General features: G+C 35.1%; 1 protein-coding gene and 2 long non-coding RNA genes across 24 annotated transcripts in view; all 3 read right to left on the bottom strand.

Annotated features, from left to right (window-relative positions):
- Positions 1 to 6,938: 6,938 nt before the first annotated feature.
- Positions 6,939 to 9,677, bottom strand: LOC127378805 (uncharacterized). 2 transcript variants are annotated; one of them, XR_007888173.1, is made up of 7 exons: positions 9,335 to 9,677; positions 8,874 to 9,081; positions 8,448 to 8,506; positions 8,318 to 8,352; positions 8,147 to 8,221; positions 7,873 to 7,952; positions 6,939 to 6,988 (listed from the first exon to the last, which is right to left on the bottom strand). It is a non-coding gene; the product is annotated as an uncharacterized LOC127378805 (long non-coding RNA). The 2 variants fall into 2 exon arrangements; XR_007888174.1 differs by lacking the exon at positions 8,318 to 8,352 and having other exon boundaries at positions 8,461 to 8,506.
- A 1,422-nt stretch (positions 9,678 to 11,099) lies between these two features.
- Positions 11,100 to 17,487, bottom strand: LOC127378804 (uncharacterized). 5 transcript variants are annotated; one of them, XR_007888168.1, is made up of 5 exons: positions 17,353 to 17,487; positions 15,153 to 16,189; positions 14,792 to 14,839; positions 14,227 to 14,340; positions 11,100 to 13,356 (listed from the first exon to the last, which is right to left on the bottom strand). It is a non-coding gene; the product is annotated as an uncharacterized LOC127378804 (long non-coding RNA). The 5 variants fall into 5 exon arrangements; XR_007888170.1 differs by lacking the exon at positions 17,353 to 17,487 and having other exon boundaries at positions 11,100 to 11,609; positions 11,824 to 13,356; positions 15,153 to 16,718; XR_007888169.1 differs by lacking the exon at positions 17,353 to 17,487 and having other exon boundaries at positions 15,153 to 15,629; positions 16,011 to 16,718.
- A 1,514-nt stretch (positions 17,488 to 19,001) lies between these two features.
- The window catches only part of LOC127378566 (uncharacterized), a 63,613-nt gene continuing 61,576 nt past the window's right edge, over positions 19,002 to 21,038 (bottom strand). For all 17 annotated transcript variants that reach the window (XM_051427486.1, XM_051427484.1, XM_051427483.1 and 14 more), the window contains 4 exons: positions 20,655 to 20,957; positions 20,294 to 20,563; positions 20,042 to 20,125; positions 19,002 to 19,921 (listed from right to left, as the gene is read on the bottom strand). In XM_051427486.1, coding sequence (XP_051283446.1) covers positions 19,855 to 19,921; positions 20,042 to 20,125; positions 20,294 to 20,563; positions 20,655 to 20,957 — 724 coding nt within the window. In that variant the 3' untranslated portion in view covers positions 19,002 to 19,854. The remainder of the gene's footprint in view (positions 19,922 to 20,041; positions 20,126 to 20,293; positions 20,564 to 20,654; positions 20,958 to 21,038) is intronic.

Genomic DNA, 21,038 nt, shown 5'->3' with positions numbered 1-21,038 from the left:
AGCACCTCGTCCCGACCGACTGTAAAGTGCTGCTTCAATAATCAATAATCAATAATAATATAATCAGTTTATTTATCAACAACAACAACAGAGTTAGTCCCAAGCAAGGATCAATAAAGTTCTAAAGTAAATAAAGAATAAAGTAAATAAAGACTGATCAATTGACTCCAATCAGGTTATTGACGAGGGTCAAAAGGCGAATCCAGTGATGAGGACACACGGAAGTGAGGTAGACGGAAACCGGACCGATCGGCGAGCTGACCGGATGCAAGAATAAAGGTTTCATGAAGACAAGAAGAAGTTAGAGGTTATATGAGTCAGTCACACAAACAAACAAACAAACAAACAAACAAATAAACAAACACTGCGAGGTCTTTATAGCAAGTAGCTACTGTTGTTGTTGTTGTTGTTGTTGTTGTTGTTGTCGTCGTTGTCACAATATCTGGCTTTAATATAATATTTGTCCCCCAAAGACTTTATATTATTGTATTATTATTATGCTATTATTATTATTATTATTATTATTTATTGTTTATTTACAATCAGATAATAATAATATGAATCTTACTAAGGTTTGTTCAGAATAAAAAACTTTTTGTTTTTATTTCCAAAAGAGGAAGAAAAATATAATTAAATATTAAAATATATATAAACAGTTTTTAAATAACCTAAAAATAAAAAAATAAAAAGAATTAAAAATACTTTAATGTATGTTTTATAGCATTGTTCACTCCTCTACAATAATAATTATTATATAAGTATTAAAAAGCTCTTTTTATTTGACACAATGTCACTAAAATTATTGCTGATAATTATTAATAAAGTAGTTAATAAAATAGTTAATAAGAAAAGTAATTAATAAAGAGTAGTTAATAAAATAGTTAATAAAGTAATTAATAAAGTAGTTAATAAAATAGTTAATAAAGTAATTAATAAAGTAGTTAATAAAATAGTTAATAAGTAATTAATAAAGTAGTTAATAAAATAGTTAATAAAGTAATTAATAAAGTCACAAACAACAAAAGGACAAAGTGTATTAACACATGAGGAAAGGTTTTACAGAATTAGTGTAAAATAAATAATCCTCTATAATATATATACTATATAAATACTAGTGGGTGTAATATATATATATATAATCACATAAGAGTTTGCTAATGTTAGTTATTGATCCAAGTTTCCGATGTACAAACGTTTACATTACATTGTAAAAGGTATTTCAATAGGACACATTTATTATTTTAACCCCCCCAACATTAAACTACATTAAACAATTTAAAGACATTAAAACTGTTTTAAAATTCTTTGGACACATTAATATTTAATTTTATGACTCTATTATTTTTAAGTATAAAAATAATCTATATCTGAATTTCATCCTACAGCCTTTGTGTTGTAAATTACAATAAAAGAATCTTGAATACACATTAAACGAGGGGCTCTTATTGTGAAATATGTGTGTTGGACTGATATTAGACTAATCTCTAGATGAACACATTGATTGAAGCAGCTCAGCCTCCAAACACAATTATAACCTGTAAGGTTTTATTGTCCTGTTGTCAGTCTGTTTGTGTTTTATGCTCAATAGCGCCATCGTGTGGATGTCGGTGGCTCCTGCGACCGCTGAGAGTTCCTCTTCGGTCGGTTGTATTTCTACAATCTTTAACAGACAGAAACCCGCTGAGGGATCAGAAACTCTCTGCGACCTGTGAGGATGCAGTGAACTCTGGTACACAGGTTAGAGTCCGGAGGAACAACAGAACAGGGATTTTAAAAGAAAGGAGGAAGAGATTGAGAGGAGGACAAATATATAGAGGAGGAAGTTTATCCAACACAGACAAAAACATAAACCTCCTGTTTAATATTCTCTTTATTTCTTATAATGCTGATCATATTTAAAAACATTAATGATTAATATTCACTGTATTATTATTATTATTATTATTATTAATCATTATTATTATTATTATTATCATTATTATTATTATTATTATTATTATTATTATTATTATCATTATTATTATTATCCTCATCATCATCATTATTATTATTATTATCATTATTATTATTATTATCATTATTATTATCATCATTAATTATTATTATTATTATTATTATTATTATCATTGTTATTATTATTATTATTATTATTATTATTATTATCATTATTACTATTATTATTATTATTATTATCATTATTATCCTCATCATCATCATTATTATTATTATTATTATCATTATTATTATCATCATTAATTATTATTATTATTTATTATTATTATTATTATTATTATTATTACCATTATTATTATAATCACTTATTATTATTATTATTATTATTATTATTATTATCATTATTATTATTATTATTATTATTATTATTATTATTAATAAATAAAATCAGATATAATATGTTTCTGGTGCTGTCTGTCTTTATGCTGGTGGAGTTGTTTGCTGCCCTCCAGTGGTCGCAGTGAGGAACTACACCGAGTTGATACTCAAGTTAGACACAATAACATAACGATACCACTTCCGGTCAGTGCTTTCCAAAATAAACCCATGACCCAACTGAAACGGTCAATAACTGATGAATGACAAACTGTCAGTCTTAAACTTCATCATATCACATTTTAAACCTTTAAGCTCAACAACTGGACATTAAAACCAACGTTCACAGCAGTAAAGCAGTCTGTCCCACACACGTATCTGTCTGTGAGTCTCAACCAGATACAGAGAGTCCAAATCAAACCAGTTAGACTTTATCAGCGGTTCCTGATCACAACTGATCAATTATTACACTGTTATCGATTAATATAACGACAGTTTTTAATGCCACTTTTATATATGAACCTTACTGAGTAATGTCTAATATGTCACTAATGTAATATCTTAATAAAATGTAGATAAATTGGTCCGTTTTTCTAAAGAAACTGGTACATTTATCTCTTGCTGCAGCTAAAGTTACATCTGAAGTGTAATTTAAATTATTAATGGTTTACTACAACAGATTGTTAATTTCTGATTGTGTTTGGTAGATTTATTTTGAAAGCCTTAACCGGAAGTTGTAGCATTGTAGTCATGTTATAATGTCTAACTTAACTTAATCAACGGGGTGTAGTTCCTCATTACGGCCACTGGAGGGCAGCAAATACTCTTCTTCTTCTTCTACAAGGAATCATTAACAGTCCACCAGCATAAAAGAATACAGCAACAATCTCCCACAAAGCTTTATTTAAAATGACTTTATTAATTCATGTTTTACTAATACTAATGCTACATATGTCACTTGGAATAATTACACTAATATTGTTCACTTAAATATAAATAATTGACTAATAGACGACTTCTTCCCTCAGGATGAGATTGTTAAATTATTCCTCAACAATTTATCACAAAAATTCATATTTATTTTTAAGTAGCATAAAGTGACCTATATCTATATCTATATAAGTATAAATAAAATAACGTTGAATCTTTGTAATAAAGCAGATTTATTGTAGTGTTGTAGTTCCTCATTATGACCACTGGAGGGCAGCAAACACACGTTAATCTAAATACACTCGTGTCAGCGGTCAGCTGCAGCAGTGTAAAGACACACACAACCACATACACACACGTTTCCGGTAAAACCTTTCAAAGTAAAACAACTGAGACCGACAGCGGTTTATTTGAATGCATTAAACGAGGGGCTCTTATTGTGAAATATGTCCGTTACCTTTGCTAGTTACGGACTGATATTGACTAATCGATCGGTTGAAGAGGAACTCGATGTATAAAAGTTGATAGATGAAATAATAACTGTATATAAACGAATATTATTTTACAACAAGAAAGAGAAACATAGCTTCTACAGGTTGTTTAACCCAATAACTTTATTTGACCTCATTATACACATTTTTGTAGGAATCAATCAATCATCAATTCTTATCAATAACAACACAAAGACCCAAGAAAAACTAGATAAGCAATATAAATAAAGACGTCCCATACATACGTAAAAACGCTCTGATATTACTCAACACAGTTTTTATTTTATTTTATCCACATCAGCGTAATACAGTGTCAGCTGAAGAAGTGTAAATGAGGTTATTCTAACAAAGGAAGTGGTGTCTCTCTTAACAGCAGCTGTTCCTGTTCAACTATGATATATAAATATAAACAAACAAAGAAATGTCAACAATAATTCTCTATGTCATGAAGACCAGGGTGTCTGCTGGGTTTTAACAACAATACAATCAGAATTTTAGTCCTTAAAATGTCTTAAGTGTGATTGGATGATGAAGTCAATGATATTTGTACAAAGTTGAAGTTTCAGTCTCACTTTTAGATGTTTTTGGTGGAAAATGTGTATTGATGATGCTGTAACAATGTCACAATGAACCAATACATATCCATAGTACTTTATTGGCAGTGTGGACATGAAATAGGTTTTGAATTGCAAACATAATGATCTTAAAACCTGCAGAAACACTGATAGTGACTGAAGTTGCAGCTGTAAATCCACTAACATCAGGTACATTTTAATGGTGTTATTCTGGCTGTAAAACAACTTTTCCTTTGATTTTTAAAGACAGACATCATTTTTCTGAATCCTTTAAATCATTTATTGCGGTAGCTGTAGATTCTGTAAATTAGTGCTGCACAGTTCTTTAAATATATGTAGAAATCACAGTAGTTCTGCAGAGATGTCCCGAGCTACAAAGCTCGTTCTTACAGACCATGTAACCATTCCCACTAACTGAACACCAACAGATTTTACAATTGCAATAAGATTAAATACACAATCAGATGTTTCAGTCACATCATGCAGCTCTAGAATGAATGCAACTCAAAGTAGTGATGATTTATTGTGTGTTTGATGGTTGCAGGAGGACTGCTGCTGAGGCTCTGTGGGAACTATGGCAGAGTCTTTCCAGTCTACTGTTGACTATAAATGTAACTGAATCCTATAAATGTTTATTATTGTTGTATGATTTTTACTTTCTCATGTTAAGACTTTAATTTGTCTCACACTCGTAGATCTGCAGCGTCAGTGGAGGACATCATCTCCTCTGGTAGGATATTTTTCTATTTGGCAGAAAACATTTGCACAGAAGTAAAGTTTATACTTTATCTGGACTGAGACATCTTTGGAAATGTATTTTGTTTGTTGTTGGGTCACTGGTTCAGTGTTTGCAGGAGTTTAGGTCCTGATTGCAGTAGAGATATTTTCAGTAGCAGAACTGTTACCTTCTTTATGGAAGTAGTGAACACAAAGCTAAATGTGAAATGTTTCAGAGAATTTGAACTGAAGCTGAACGCTCTGTGAGCTCAAACTGTTTCAGGATGTTAGTAAGCTGTCAGAGAGGCTCTGTGGTCCAGTGGTGTTGTCAGCTGTCTGTGAACGTGCAGTCGCTGGTTTGATCCTCCCTTGTGTTTTTCATTTAAAGACAGACGTCCTCAGCAGTGGACTGAAAGTCCGTCAGAGCAGCTGCACAATATTTTAATAATCCTACTTATTCATTACTGCTAATCCTTCTGACTGATTGGCTGCTGATACATGATCAATTATTCTAATATTTAACTCTGGTACATCGTCAGTTATGTGATGTTGTTATTAAGTTCAGTGACTTTGTGTCACTAGTGTTCACTGTGTGTGTTTAATGGTTGTGGAGCGTCTCACAGGAGTCAGGAACGATCAGATCAGAATCTGACACGGACTCGAACTCACAGATCCAGGTTCAGGTTGCAGACCTGTCAGTGTCTTATCTCACTGAGCTATTTATTGGGACAATAGAGTTTAACCTGTTGTTGCTTTTTTCTTCAAACACAGAAAAGTGTCATCAGAAGACATTTTGGATTTGATCCCCCTCCCCTTGGATCATCAGGTAACATCACCTTATCTCACTGAGCTACACCTGAGGAATACAGGTCACTGGTTCATTGTTGTATTTATTGTTCATGTTGCTGAAGGAAACCTGAAAGTTTGAAGATTCAAACCTTCCACCTCAAGTATCAACATCAGCAGATTATCTCACTGAACTATTTCTACTACTACTGTCTCTTTTTTTAAAAGCACTAACAGCTGTGACGTCCATAAATGTTACACCTGAGACACAAAGAGCTCCATTAGAGCTCATATAACCCCAGGTTGTAGCAGGAATAGCTCAGCAAGATAAGCAGCTGGTGGTGTTGATACCTGAGGTTGAGGGTTCAAATCCAAGCTCCTGTGTGTGAGACTTTTAAAGGTTTCTCCTCAGTAATGTGAACAATAAATACAACTACGAAGCAGCAAACCAGCAGCCTGAGGTGTAGCTCAGTGAGATAAGGTGCTGCTAAAGGATGATCCAACGTTACATTTTGTGTGTTCTCTCCTCAAAGAGGTCAAGAAAAGTAACAACTAACGTGGACTCTACTGAGTGTCAGTGGTACACTGTGTGTGTCAGTGGTACACTGTGTCTCAGTGAATAAGCAGATGATTGGATGTGGGTTGGAGCCTCACTCAACTGTGAATTATGAAGTCCAATGTTCAAAGAAACAAGTGAAAAGCTGTTAGAAATATAGATAAAGTGTCTCAGATCAAACAGTGCTGAGGGTTAGAAGAGTGGTCAGGAGACCAGAGGTTGTGTGTTCGATTCTCTTATGAGGCTCAGTGTGTTTTGTGCTCCAGCAGCCAAAGTAAAAAAGATTAAAGCGCCCGGAGAAGATGTTCTAGTGTGAAGGGGAGCATGGTGGCGCAGTGTGCGTGGGAGCGGCCAGAATGCAGAAGTGTCTGGTTCGAGGCTCGCTCGGTGCCCGGTTCCTGGAGCCTCACCCCGCTGCAGAGGGAGAGGAGGGGGCCGTGTCCCCTCCTGGGTTTCCCGGAGAGATAAAAGCAGGCGGTTATGGATTTTAAAATCATTTTATTGAATATTAACATGCATAACACTGGCAACACCATGATAACAACCCTCTCCCCACCCCCTCTTTGTGGGAAACGTCCACTGGTCCCAACTTCATCAGCCGCTCCCTGAAAGAAAGAAGAAAGAAAGAAAGAAAGAAAGAAAGAAAGAAAGAAAGAAAGAAAGAGAGAGAGAGATAGTTAGTACAGGTACCAAGATACCATCCAGTACACAAGACTACTGTATTATATTATATTTAATAACATTTAATTAAATTAAATTAAATTAAACACTACTATATTAATTACATTAAATTAGACGATTATATTATATTATATTAAATTATATATTATATTTTATTAAATTACATTACATTACATTAGACACTACTATATAATATTAAATTAAATTAAATTAAATTAGACACTATTATATTAAATTAAATTAAATTAAATTACACACTATTATATTAAATTAAACACTACTATTTTATATTATGTTATATCATATTAAATTAAATTAGACACTGTTACATTAAATTAGACACTATTATATTATATTAAATTAAATTAGACACTATTATATTATATTAAATTAAACACTACTATTTTATATTATATTATATTATATTATATCATATTAAATTAAATTAGACACTATTATATTATATTAAATTAAACACTATTATATTATATTAAATTAAACACTACTATTTTATATTATATTATATTATATCATATTAAATTAAATAAGACACTATTATATTATATTAAATTAAATTATATTAAATTAGACACTACTATATTATATTAAATTAAATTAAATTAGACACTATTATATTATATTAAATTAAACACTACTATTTTATATTATATTATGTTATATTATATTATATTAAATTAAATTAGACACTATTATATTTTATTAAATTAAATTAAATTAAATTAGACACTATCAAATTAAATTAAATTAGACACTATTATATTAAATTAAATTAAATCAAGATACATACCACAGTGTGTGTGAGAGTCTGGGGCTCTGGATGGGAGCGATGGGATTTGGGTTACAGGAGCCTGAAGGTCCAGATAATTTCTGTGAAAACAACCAAATGAAAGAGTTATTTTTAAAGTTTAGATGAATATGTATTATATAAGAGTTAAAACAATCCAATATGTGTAATTTACATACAGTCAATAGATCCACAACAGTTAGTGTTTAATCCGTTAGTGATGTGAGACAATGACAGGAATGTGAATAATAAGAGAAACTCTGGAAAGTGAACTTACTTGAAGACTCTTGTGTGTTTCCTGCAGACCGAGTCAACAGCAGTCCTCCTGTAACTCTGGACATCAGCCTTCAACCTGGAAGAAATTAACATTTTAAAAGATTGTCAGACAATTGTCAAACCAGAGAAAGATCAACTTTTAGATGTAGGGTGAATCTTTAAAATATCCTACCAGAGGAGATGATGTCCTCCACTGGCGCTGCAGATCTACGAGTGTGAGACAAATTAAAGTCTTAACAACACAGCTGACAGAGAAAGTAAAAATCATACAACAATAATAAACATTTATAGGATTGAGTTACATTTCTAATCAACCTGAAGACTCTTCCATAGTTCCCACAGAGCCTCAGCAGCAGTCCTCCTGCAACCATCAAACACACAATAAAGTCTAATTATTGACAGAGCAACAAACAAACCATCAATATATCCAAAGATCCAGAAACAGACACAATGTTAGTCTTTGTTGTTCGAGAGGCTGTTCGCTTGTCGCTTTCACTGAACGCTCATCAACAGGTGGCGTTGATTTCCTCTGACAATAACAGCAAGAAAACAACAACAACAACAACAACTCTCACAATAAGCTCTCATTTTTACCTTAATGTAACTCGAGTGAATCTAAACGATTGTTTGTTTGTTTATAGTCACCAACTGTGAAGACGTTAGCGACCCTGTTTGTTTGTTTGTGTTTGTTTGTGTTTGTTTGTGTGGCCGTTCAGCATCTGACTGACCTTCTAACTCACAACAAACTCCAGTTCTTCGTCTTATGTCCTCTTTTCTTCTTCCTCTCGTCCTCCAAACGTCTCCATGAAGCAGATATTCCCAGTATTCCCTCTCTAGTCCACAATGACTCTCCACCAGGGAACAGACTCTCCACCGGGCTGCTCAGGCGAACTGACGCCATGACGGAAAGTTCGCGGTCGCTCCGGATACTTGAACCTGTTTCATGAAGACGTTTGGAGGACGAGAGGAAGAAGGAGAGACAATAAAAGAAGGAACTGGAGTTTCCTGTGAGTTATAAGGTCAGTCAGAGGCGGAACAGCCCCACAAACAAACAAACAAACACAAACAAACAAACACAGGGTCGCCGCGTCTGTAGTTAACGACGTCAGCTAGCGAACACATATGCTAACAGTTGTTGACTATAAACAAACAAACAAACATCGGTCAAACTCCTGAGAATGAACATTACCTTTTAAACAGTCGTTGTTGTTGTTGTTGTTTTCTTGCTGTTATTGTCAGAGGAAATCAACGCCACCTGTTGATAAGCGTTCAGTGAAAGCGACAAGCGAACAGCCTCTCGAACAACAAAGACTAACATTGTGATAATGAAGCTGCTGGTAGTTCAATGGCTGCTGTTTGTTTGTTTGTTTGTTGTTTCCTCGCTGTGTGAGAATATCAGAGATCGATTAAGGTCATTATCCACTGTCATTGTCTCACTAACTGATCAAACAGTGTAACGTTGCTCTTGTGGAGCAGTACCGGCAGTAACACTGAAACCGAGCCAGCTGTGTGTGATTGACCTATATTGGATCCAATACGATCTGCTGCCACTAGAGGGTCTGATTATTATTGATTATTGTTATTCCAATAATTGTACAGATTCTAGACACCAACAGCTTTTCCTTCTTTGATTTGTAAAAACTGTATTAGGAATAAAATGTCACTATTTCTGTTTATTTTCTATTTCCCAAGGGAAGAAAACATGTAAAGATATTAAAATATACATGAATGTGAAAATAATTCAAAATGAAATGAAATGAAAGATAATCAAATAAAAATTGGGATGCAAAAATTATGATTCCCACTAACTGTTCCTATTGTAATTGTAAAATCTGTTATAGCCATAAAACGATATTGTGTGTTTGATGGTTGCAGGGAGGAGCTGCTGAGGCTCTGTGGGAACTATAGAGGAGTCTTCAGGTTTGCTCCACTTTCTTGTTTATGTTGATTATAAATGTAACTGAATCCTATAAATGTTTGCTGCAGAATTTGTATTTTCACTGTCAGTAATCAACACAAAGCACCACTGACTGTGTGTCAGTCTTTAGGTTGTGGGTTTAATCCTCAGGTGATGCTGTTCAAGCTTTAAGGTTTTAATGCTGGATTGTGACAAAGAAGAAACAAAACTTAATTCATTTGAATTGTCTGACAATCAGTTGAAAGGGCCTGCAGGAAACACAGAAGAGTCTTCAGGTAACTCCACTAACCATACCGTCGTCCACAGGGACTTTGGCTCAAGAGTGTTTGTGAACTACAGAAGAACTACATACAGTAAGTCCACAGTATATTTAGTTTCCATATCATTACTAGTAACCATTCATGAGTGAGACATTTAAGTCTTTATTTTTCTTTCAGAGATCCAAAATGCCAAAAAAAAAAAGAATAAATAAAATAATTAAATAAATAACTGACTCCACTTGCTTTCTTGTCAAGAGTTATGAGTTATACGTGAACGTTTATCAATAATCAACAATAAGTTATTGAACTTATTTGATATTAACTTAATGTTAATTACATACAACATGTTCTACACAAACGTCTGTTCCTGAAATTTGTTTTACAAAAAAAGTAATAAAAACATGTGTTTCAGCTACTTAAATATATATATATATATATATATATATATATATATATATATATATATATATATTTATAGGAATAAAAAACCCTGGAATAACAGGTTGAAAAACTTATTAGAAGTGTTAATATATCCAAAATAAATAATACTGGAGGGCACTCACTAAATAAGTAAGGTAATAACTTTAAATTAAATGAATAAGAATTTGTTAATGTTGTTGTCCTACAGTACATACACAGTCTTACTGTTGATGTAAATATCAGTACAACGATATCTGGTTTTAGTATTAGTAAAATAAAAGCCTTCATTAAGAGAAGCCCAAATATGTAAAGTGAACGAATGAATAGGAGTCGACCATTGTGGACATCAGATCAACGCGTTAAAAAAAAGTTTATTTTCCCAAACAATGTTCCCAATGTCATCAAAAGTGTTTAACTTTAGGAGTTAGCAGGAGGACACACATTCATCTTGTTCATGTTAAACAAGGATAAATAAAGTTCTCAGTTAAAGCATTAGCTTAAAGTTTATTAATAAGATTAAATTAGAATAAAATTAAAATTAGTACCAGAAGAGAGAGCACACTTTAAATAAGGACTGATCAGTCAGACTCAATGTGGATGTTAGATGGTTAGATGAATAATAAATATTTATGAGAATAAGAGAATTATCCAGAAACTCAACTCACTATCTAATGTCTGTACAGTTTGACTATAAACAAAGTGGAGTGTGTATTTTGTCTAAAATCCAAATCCATAATTCTCTGTTCTCTCCTGAGGTTGCTTTGAATGTGTGCACCAAGGATTAAATGAACACAACTCCAAGTTCTGATGATTTATTGTGTTTGAGGGTTGAAGGAGGACGCGGTCCGACACCTGGGGAAGTTACTCTGAAAGAAAACAAACAGATTATTCTTTTAGAAATAAAGTTCTCTGTTAAAGCATTAGTTCAAAGTGTTGCATGCTGGGAGTCAAAGAAAACAGATGTTGACTCTGAAAGAAGACAAACAATAACAAAAGAATTGGTTAATCTTTAGGATAAATAAAGTTTTCAGTGGAACTAAAATGGACACAGAAACAATGCATAAGATCAACTCCTCTTACCAGAACTGCAGGTGAACGAGTGAACGAAAGAGAGCGGCCTTTAAATAAGGAGTGATCAGGTGGACTCAATCAGGTTAATGAGGAGTGACAAACAGCCAACTGACTGAAAACAAGATGAAAGTTATTGTCAGAGGAATCATCTTAATATAGTAGCAATGTACGATGTCTCTTCGGTCTTAGGAAGGGGACACGCCCCCCCAATGGTTTTACAATTACTCAGAAACTGTCAATAGAGGACAAACTGGATTAGATCCCTCCACGTTTAAAGGATCAGATAGCAGAACCTTATCTCACTGAGCTACACCTGAGGGTTGGAAGTTGTTGGTTTGTTGTTGTATTTATTGTTCATGTTGCTGAAGAGAAAACTGAAAGAGGTGTGCTTGGATTTGAACCTTCCACCTCAGATATCAACATCAGCTGCTTATCTCACTGAGCTATCTCTGCAGGGAGGTATATTTTCCAAAGTACTAATAAATGTGCAGGGAAGCAGGACTGTTGTACCTGGGACACAAGGAGCTCTGTTGTAGCTCATATAACCCTCCAGGTTGTAGATCTGACTTCTATCCAGTTTAAAATATAAATAAAATGCAGTAAAAGTAAAAGAAAGACAAAAAAACCAAAAGCCATCAGGAGGAATAGCTCAGGAAGATAAGTAACTGATGTGGTTGAGACCAGAGGTGGAAGGTTCAAATCCAGCTTATGCATCCTGAGACTTTTAAAGGTTTCTTCTCATTAATGTGAACAATAAATACAACTACCAAGCAGCAACTTCCACTCCTCAGGTGTAGCTCAGTGAGATAAGGTGCTGAGCTCTTAGGCTGTAGGATGGAGGGATTGAACCCAGGTTGTCCTCTAATGACAGTTTTCTGTGTTTTCTCCTCAAAGATGTAAAGAAAAGCAACAACTAACGTGTACTCTACCGTCCTCATGTGTAGCTCAGTGAATAAACAAATGATTGTCTGAACACAAGATTTGAGGATGTGGGTTGGAGCCTCGCTCAACTGTGAATTTTAGAGTCCAATGTTCAAAGAAACAAGTGAAAAGCTGTTAGAAATATAGATAAAGTGTCTCAGATCAAACAGTGCTGAGGGTTAGAAGAGTGGTCAGGAGACCAGAGGTTGTGTGTTCGATTCTCTTATGAGGCTCAGTGTGTTTTGTGCTCCAGCGGCCAAAGTAAAAAGATAAAAGCGCCCGGAGAAGATGTTCTAGTGTGAAAGGAGCATGGTGGCGCAGTGTGCGTGGGAGCGGCCAGAATGCAGAAGTGTCTGGTTCGAGGCTCGCTCGGTGCCCGGTTCCTGGAGCCTCACCCCGCTGCAGAGGGAGAGGAGGGGGCCGTGTCCCCTCCCGGGTTTCCAGAGAGGTAAAAGCAGGGGGTTATGGATTTTAAAATCATTTTATTCAACATTAACATGCATAACACTGGCAACAGGGCACCTCTCTCTCCCCCCCTGCCTCCAACCAGTTGGGGTTTTCCCACAAGGAAGTCTTCTTTGTGGAAAACCCCAACTGGTCCGCACCGGCATCTGGCAGAACCTGGAGAGAGAGAGAGAGAGAAAGAGAGAGAGAGAGAGAGAGAGAGAGAGAGAGAAGTTAGTACAGCTACCAAGATACCATCCAGCACAATTGTGTATGTATAAAAGATCACATGTTTATTATTTTTCTATATTTAAATGAATGTACAAATTCAATGTTAAGAACTTAAATCTAATATAAAAGTGTCCAGTTCAGTTGAAGTGTGTTTATTTTATTTATTATTTTATTGTTGATGAATGTTAACATAACTGCTAACTCTTTACACTACTATATTACATTACATTAGACACTACTATATTACATTAGACACTATTATATTACATTAGACATTACTATATTACATTAAACACTACTATATTACATTAGACATTACTATATTACATTAGACACTACTATATTACATTAGACACTACTATATTATATTAATCACTACTATATTACATTACATTAGACACTACTATATTATATTAAACACTACTATATTATATTAAACACTACTATATTATATTAATCACTACTATATTACATTACATTAGACACTACTATATTACATTAAACACTACTATATTATATAAGACACTACTATATTATATTAAACACTACTATATTATATTAAACACTACACACTACTATATTACATTAAACACTACTATATTATATTAGACACTACTATATTATATTAAACACTACTATATTATATTAGACACTACTATATTACATTAGACACTACTATATTATATTAGACACTACTATATTATATTAGACACTACTATATTATATTAAACACTACTATATTATATTAGACACTACTATATTATATTAGACACTACTATATTATACTACTATACTGAGGTAATGTAAGACACATACCACAGCATCACAGTGGAAGATGGTTACAGCCGTGTGTGTTTGAGGGTCCGGGGCTCTGGAGCGATGGGATTTGGGTTAGAGGAGTTTATTCTGGACCCACAATTTCCTTCATTTCTGTAAAAAACAACCAAATGACAGAGTTGTTTTTTAAAGTTTTGATGATTATTTAAGAGGAAACTTTGAAGAAACTAACTAAACTATATTCTCTGCTAAACAGTCTGGTTCTGCATGAGAAGAGTTAAAACAAGTAATTGCAGCTGGAGCTCCAAGAAACCAAAGCAGAGCACAATAAGAACAATTACTGATGTTTGATTTGGTTTTTGGTTGCATTTGACTGTTACTGCAGTGTCTATATTGTTGTTTCTCTCACATAGAGACTGAACTCTAACTGTTTGTTCCTGAAGGTGACATTGGGGTCTGCAATCTGTCTGCAGTTCTTGGAATAATAGTCAACTGTATCGTTTGAACTGCCTCAAGAATAAAGACAACTATGTTCCCGTCAGATACAGTGGTGGAATATTTGAATATACTGTGTTCACCAACATAAACAAGACAGTGGACCAACCTGAAGACTCTTCTATAGTTCCCACAGAGCGTGTCAGCAGCAGTCCTCCTGCAACCATCAAACACACAATAAATCATCACTACTTTGAGTTGCATTACCTTCCAGTTGAACCATGGTGCACACACCCAAACCAACCTTGCTGTATGAAATAAAACAGTCATATGACCCACAATTATATAGGGAGGGAAAATGTGAGTGTGTCTTTAAAATAAGTCTTCCAGAAGAATCCATTAAAATGTGAACAATGTTTCTGGATAATAGCAACCATCTTCAGTAAAATACAGCTCACACAACAAGGTGTTCATACTTATGTACATTTGTTGAGGACATAAAATAAACAGTGATACTGAGACATACTGACCATAAAGAGCAGAACTACAGGGAGCACAGGTTTCAATGGATCAGTGCTGAACTCTGGTGGGTCCTCCTGATCCAGACTGGGGCTCCAGGAGGATCCTCTTCCTCCAACAGGACATCAGTGGAGGATAATGAAATACAGACACACGTTAGAAAATATATATACATTATTTTATATTATAGCTATTAAATGATTGATATGTCTGGGTAGTCGTCATTCAGGAATATGTTTACAGCTTTTCTGATTTAGTGTAAAGCACTTTTTTTCATTCTGAACTAACCGGAGTAACTAAAGTAGGTGAAAGAGATGAATATTTAATTATATATTTATTTATATCCTTATTAATCTTCTGCTATGTTGCACCAAATGTAAAAATTCAATTACAATCTTCCAGCTGATATATTTTGAACATTTAGCAGACTTCCTCACCTTTCACAGAAATTAATGTCGAACATGTTGTATGTAATTGTTTATGTTTCTCTGTAAAAGATCAATGTAAGAATTAAAATCTAATAATATAATAGAGTTCAGTTCAATGAAGAGCGCCCTCCAGTGGTCAGAGTGAAGAACTGCAACACTTAACATGAATTCATATGAAAGCAGTTCATTATTTATTGTTGATTACTGATAAATGTTAACTCAGAACTCTTGACCAGAAAGTTCACTGAGGAACAGAGTGGAGTTATTTATTAATATTAATGTACATTCAATATTTTTTATTCATGAATTAAAGAGTTTTATACATGCAGGTGAATTACATTTTGGACCTCTTGTGTTATTTATGTGTTTACAGAATATACACTAGTAGTGATATGAAAGAAAAACATACTGTGTTCACCAACAACTGGAAAGTGGACCAACCTGAAGACTCTTCCATAGTTCCAGCAGTCCTCCTGAAGTCAACAACGGCAGAGCGCCCTCCAGTGGCCGACACAGCAGCTGCAGTGTCCCTTCCACCAAACAAACAGTCAACTCAGCCGGTGAATCCTTGTAGGCTCTGCAGCTACGAGTGCAGTCGTGCAGAGACTTCAGCCTTCAAACTGTAAGAAACGGACACATTATAAGATTGTCAGACGATTCAGCATCAGCTGAGGATCAAACCCACAACCTGAAGACTGACACACAGTCAGTGGTGTAGTGGCGCCTGAAGAAGTGGATACACTCTCTATTTAGGACCCAAATTATTAATTTGAACAATGGTGCAAACATTCAAACCAACCTTGTTGTATGAAATAAAAAACTGGATATTTGCACTCATAAATTATCTTATTATTCATTTAATTTAAGTTTGAATTATCTAAAACATATGATCATTTTCTGATGAAATAATTTCCAACCACAGCAACAAATGTTTGAAGAGGGAAAAATGTTACTCTGTCTTTAAAACTCAAAGAAAAATCCATTAAAATGTGAATAATGTTACTGGATAATCAAACAACCATCTTCAGTAAGAACTCAGCTCCAACTTCAGTAACAGACAACAGAGAATCAATTTGACATTGATCGTCACCATTTAGTGTTTTTATGAAACACTAAATTACGTGTTTGGATTTGTGTTCCTGAAGGTGACATCGGGGTCTGCAATCTGTACAATTATTGGAATAATAGTCAGACTTTGTGATCAATTGTATCAAATAAAAACAGCTTTTAAAAACTAAAACCAAACAGATATTGTGACATTTGTTGTATCCTGTGAATCGTCTCAAGATTAAAGACAAACTCAACTTTCCAACTATGTTTCTGTCAGATACAGCGGTCGAATCAATCAATCAATCAATCAATAATCAATAATAATCAGTCAGTAGAGCTTACTGCTTCAATTACAGCCACAAACAGCAGCTAATGAACTGCAGCAGCTTCATGATCACAATCTTCCGCCACTATGTTAGTCTTTGTTGTTCGACAGGCTGTTCGCTTGTCGCTTTCACTGAACGCTCATCAACAGGTGGAGTTGATTTCCTCTGACAATAACAGCAAGAAAACAACAACAACTGTTTAAAACACCATGTTCATTCTCACAATAATGTCTGATTAATGTGAACCTAATGTAACTCGAGTTTGACCGATTGTTTGTTTATAATCACCAACTGTAAAAACGTTAGCGTAGCTGTTAGCTAGCTGGCGACAGACGCAGCGACGCTGTTTGTTTATTTGTTTGTTTGTGTTTGTGTTTGTTTGTGTGGCCGTTCAGCCTCTGACTGACCTTATAACTCTCAATAAACTCCAATTCTTTGTGTTATTTCCCTCCACTCTCCCTCCTTCTTCCTCTCGTCCTCCAAACGTCTTCATGACCGCGAACTTTCCACTCAGTCGGAAACGTCTTCAGCCGCCGCGCATGCGTCATCGCGTCAGTTCGCCGGTCGGAGCGAAGTCTCGCCTGAGCAGCCAGGAAGACTCTAACATGGTGGAGAGTCACTGCCACATTAGGGGGATTTGGGAATACCAAAGTGGGCAAAGGGGAAACAACAAACAGTTTTGGAATGATGTTTTATATTCGGCTATATTTATATATTCTTTAAACTGTTTCTGTGTCCTGAAAATATGAACATTGATTGAGGGATGGGCTCAAACATTGAGTTCACTCTGGGATCAACTATTTATGGACAGTATTTTATATTTTCTATGACCCTCGTGCACTTTGAGTTCACAGATTTAGTTTTCCTTCGTCAGCATAAATAACTCTGAAACAAAAGCCTTGTATGAAGAAGGTAAAAGTTCTGTCACTGAAAACATTATAATCTGGAATTGAACCCGTACCTCCTAATGACTCAGACTAGTTAAACTGTTTCTCTCAAAGCTTTTCAATCAGCATGTTAAAGATCATGATGTTTGATCCCAGAACCTGCAGGTCTTCAGATGTGCACCTGCTCGAGCCACCAGTGCTTCCTGGACTCTCACATCATTTCAGTATTGATAGATTGGTTTTAAAAGCAAAGGCTAAATGAGGAATATTGAACCCTGGAGTTTACAGTCTGAAGTCAGCAGTGCAGCTGTTGATCTTCACCTTTCATACAGTTTAGTGAAGCTCAAAGCAAAAGTTCATATTATAATACAGAAAATACGAGAAGATAAATGAGTGAAAAATGGTAAATAATGTCGATAACTTTTTTTGCTGAGACACTTTGTTACTATTTCTCAGAGCTTTTCACTTTTTGTCTTTGAACATCCAACTTCAATATAATATATTAAACTCACAACCTCAAAATGAATTTGAAGGGAGCTGTTTCACCACTGGAGCCATTTCATCAGACACTTCAGCTTCTTCACTCAGAGCTTTTGTTCTTTTATTTGGACGTCAGCCTTCAAAATGTAAACGGTTCAGAATCAAACTCTGGACCTGAAGAGTTCAACAGTCCTTTAACAATGTGAGATATTGAGTTGGAGACTCCTCAGTTATGTTTCTTTCTTAGGCTTTTAATTCACAGAGTGGTCAAGATTGAAGTTGAACAAGTTGCTTTACCAGTTGAGCCCTTTAAACTGTGTTTCTTAGAGTTTTTCACTTTATTAAACTCTACTGACGCTCACTTGTTCTTCTTTGTGAAAACCTTGAATCCTGAGAGATGGTTTGGGTCAGTCCTTCAACACTCAGAGACATTTAGAACTTATTTCTTAGAAGTTTTTGATTCTTTGATTTGAATGGTTTTAATGAATTTGTGAACAAAATGTTTGCGCATAGAAGAAATCTTTTACTTCAACTCATTAGAAATGTGAGCAAAAACAAATGTTTATATTCTTGTTGAGTTTTATTGACTCACTCCAACTCATTTATTAAATAACTGTTTCCCAGAATAAAAGTTGATCATTTATAACATTTTAAATTTAAATTTAAATAAATTTGTCTCTTTCTTGGGTTCCCCACACAAAGTCATTCAGCTGTACTGTTGAATTCAGTTTTTCACCAGTATTTTATGCAACCAAAAGTGTTTCCCATTGCAAGAAAACACTGATCACTGCAGTTTACAGTCAACGAGGTGTTTTAATGAGGAAAATATCAGAAAATGTTATTTTAATATGAATATAAATATTTATATTATCTCTGGCATTACTTTATTTAAAATCTCAAGTGAAAACTGATCCTCATATTTACATTTTAAAGATAATTTTCTTCAGATAATTTATTATCTCAATGTATTGAACATGATTATCACCTGAAAGCACCTTTACTGTACCGTTACTCTGAGATATTATTACAGAGTCGTTCTTCTCTGCATTGAATTAAACATAATCCCAGATTACAGTAATCACAGAATGCACACAAAGGCCCTTTTCATTCCATATTACATTAAGGTATCATTTTGATACTCGTGAAAATAAAAACATACAACCCCAAGTTTTTACATTACAAATTACAGACATGGCAGATTCACACGGGATTCAGATCACAGACGACCTTCGTAATGATTACAAATGACATGAGCTCCCCTGATAATACGGCTAAAGACAGTTACACCAAAATACAAAGAGATAAATTAGGCCTACTCATGATTTTGTCTCAATAAGAAAATATAAATATATAAATAATAAAAAATAAAAACTACAGCATCTCAGTACTGATCTCCAGATAATTATCAGCAAACTTTATCATGTCATCATTATCAGTATAAGTATTGAGCACAGACACAGTATCAGTACTCGGACTACAGTAATATTTCATTGGACATTAAGGAGTTATTCCTGATGAGCACTATCCACACTGACGACTGGGTCACCATATTTCAAACTGCTGGTGTTTCTTAAACGGATTTCTGTCCACAATGTTGTTGCTGAAGAGTCTAGAAAAGAGCAAACATCAGTCATTGAGCCACAATAATCTGTGTGACAGTATCCATTGAACTCATCTGAGATTGTGAATGATTCCTCTGTCAGCCTGCGAGTAATTAATGTCTGCTCACCGCACAGTGTCGATGGAGGGGTTGATGGAGACCAGTTGGAGTAACATGTGAGCTGCAGCATCAGTAATCTTATTGTGACTCAGACTGTAAACACAAAGAGAGGAAGAGACACAGAGGTACATTTATGTTATTGTGGGGAGTTCTCTGTCTATATAACTTTTGTTCTGAAGGTATTTACAGTGACAGCATGTTAATGCATCCACATAACTACATGGAAACTGAACACATGTATCCTGACAGTGTGACACTCACTCTAAGACTTGTACTTTGTGCAGATGTGTGATGAGTGTGAACAGCAGCTGGTCAGTGAGCTCACAGTGACTGAGGTCCAGATCAGTCAGCCCTTCAGAGAAGTCCAGCATCTGGGCCAAAGCTTCACAGGCCCTCTGATCCAGTGTGGTGTGACTGAGGTCCAGCTCTCCACCCAGGGCTCTACACAGGGACACTGCCCGTCTCACTGTGTCCCTCTCAGTTTTCATAGGAACCAGAGACAGCAGCTGGAGGAGGAGAGCTTTACTGGCTCTAAACAGGAGAATCAGAGCAAAGAGCAGACGGTTACGATGCATAAACATGAACAAGCTTCTTCTTTCAGTCATTTTGTGGTGTTTCCCACCTGAGGCGGACTCTGTCGAGGACAGGAAACAGCAGGTCCAGTCTGCTGTCCTCCAGCTCACAGTCCTGCAGGTTGAGCTGTGTGTCCTTGCTGCTGTGTCTCAGGATGGTGGAGACGGCCCTGCAATCCTCAGCAGTCAGACTAAGAGTCTCATTCTGACCCTCCTCTGGCAGATCCACACAGGAGGAGCAGGACAGATCCAGCCTGTGCTGCACAGCCCTGAGCAGGCTGACTGCTGCCCCCTGCTGGGCGTCAGAGGCAGCACAACAGTGGATGAACCTCAGCAGCAGATTCCTGTCAACACTGGTAGGAAAACATAAATTAATTAAATGTAATATGAATACATATGTTCATTGTTACTGAGGTAAAGATTCACATATATTC

The sequence above is a fragment of the Dicentrarchus labrax genome, unplaced genomic scaffold (genome assembly GCF_905237075.1).
Source record: "Dicentrarchus labrax unplaced genomic scaffold, dlabrax2021, whole genome shotgun sequence".
Lineage (NCBI taxonomy): Eukaryota > Metazoa > Chordata > Actinopteri > Moronidae > Dicentrarchus > Dicentrarchus labrax.
This window is presented reverse-complemented; position numbering and strand designations above follow the sequence as displayed.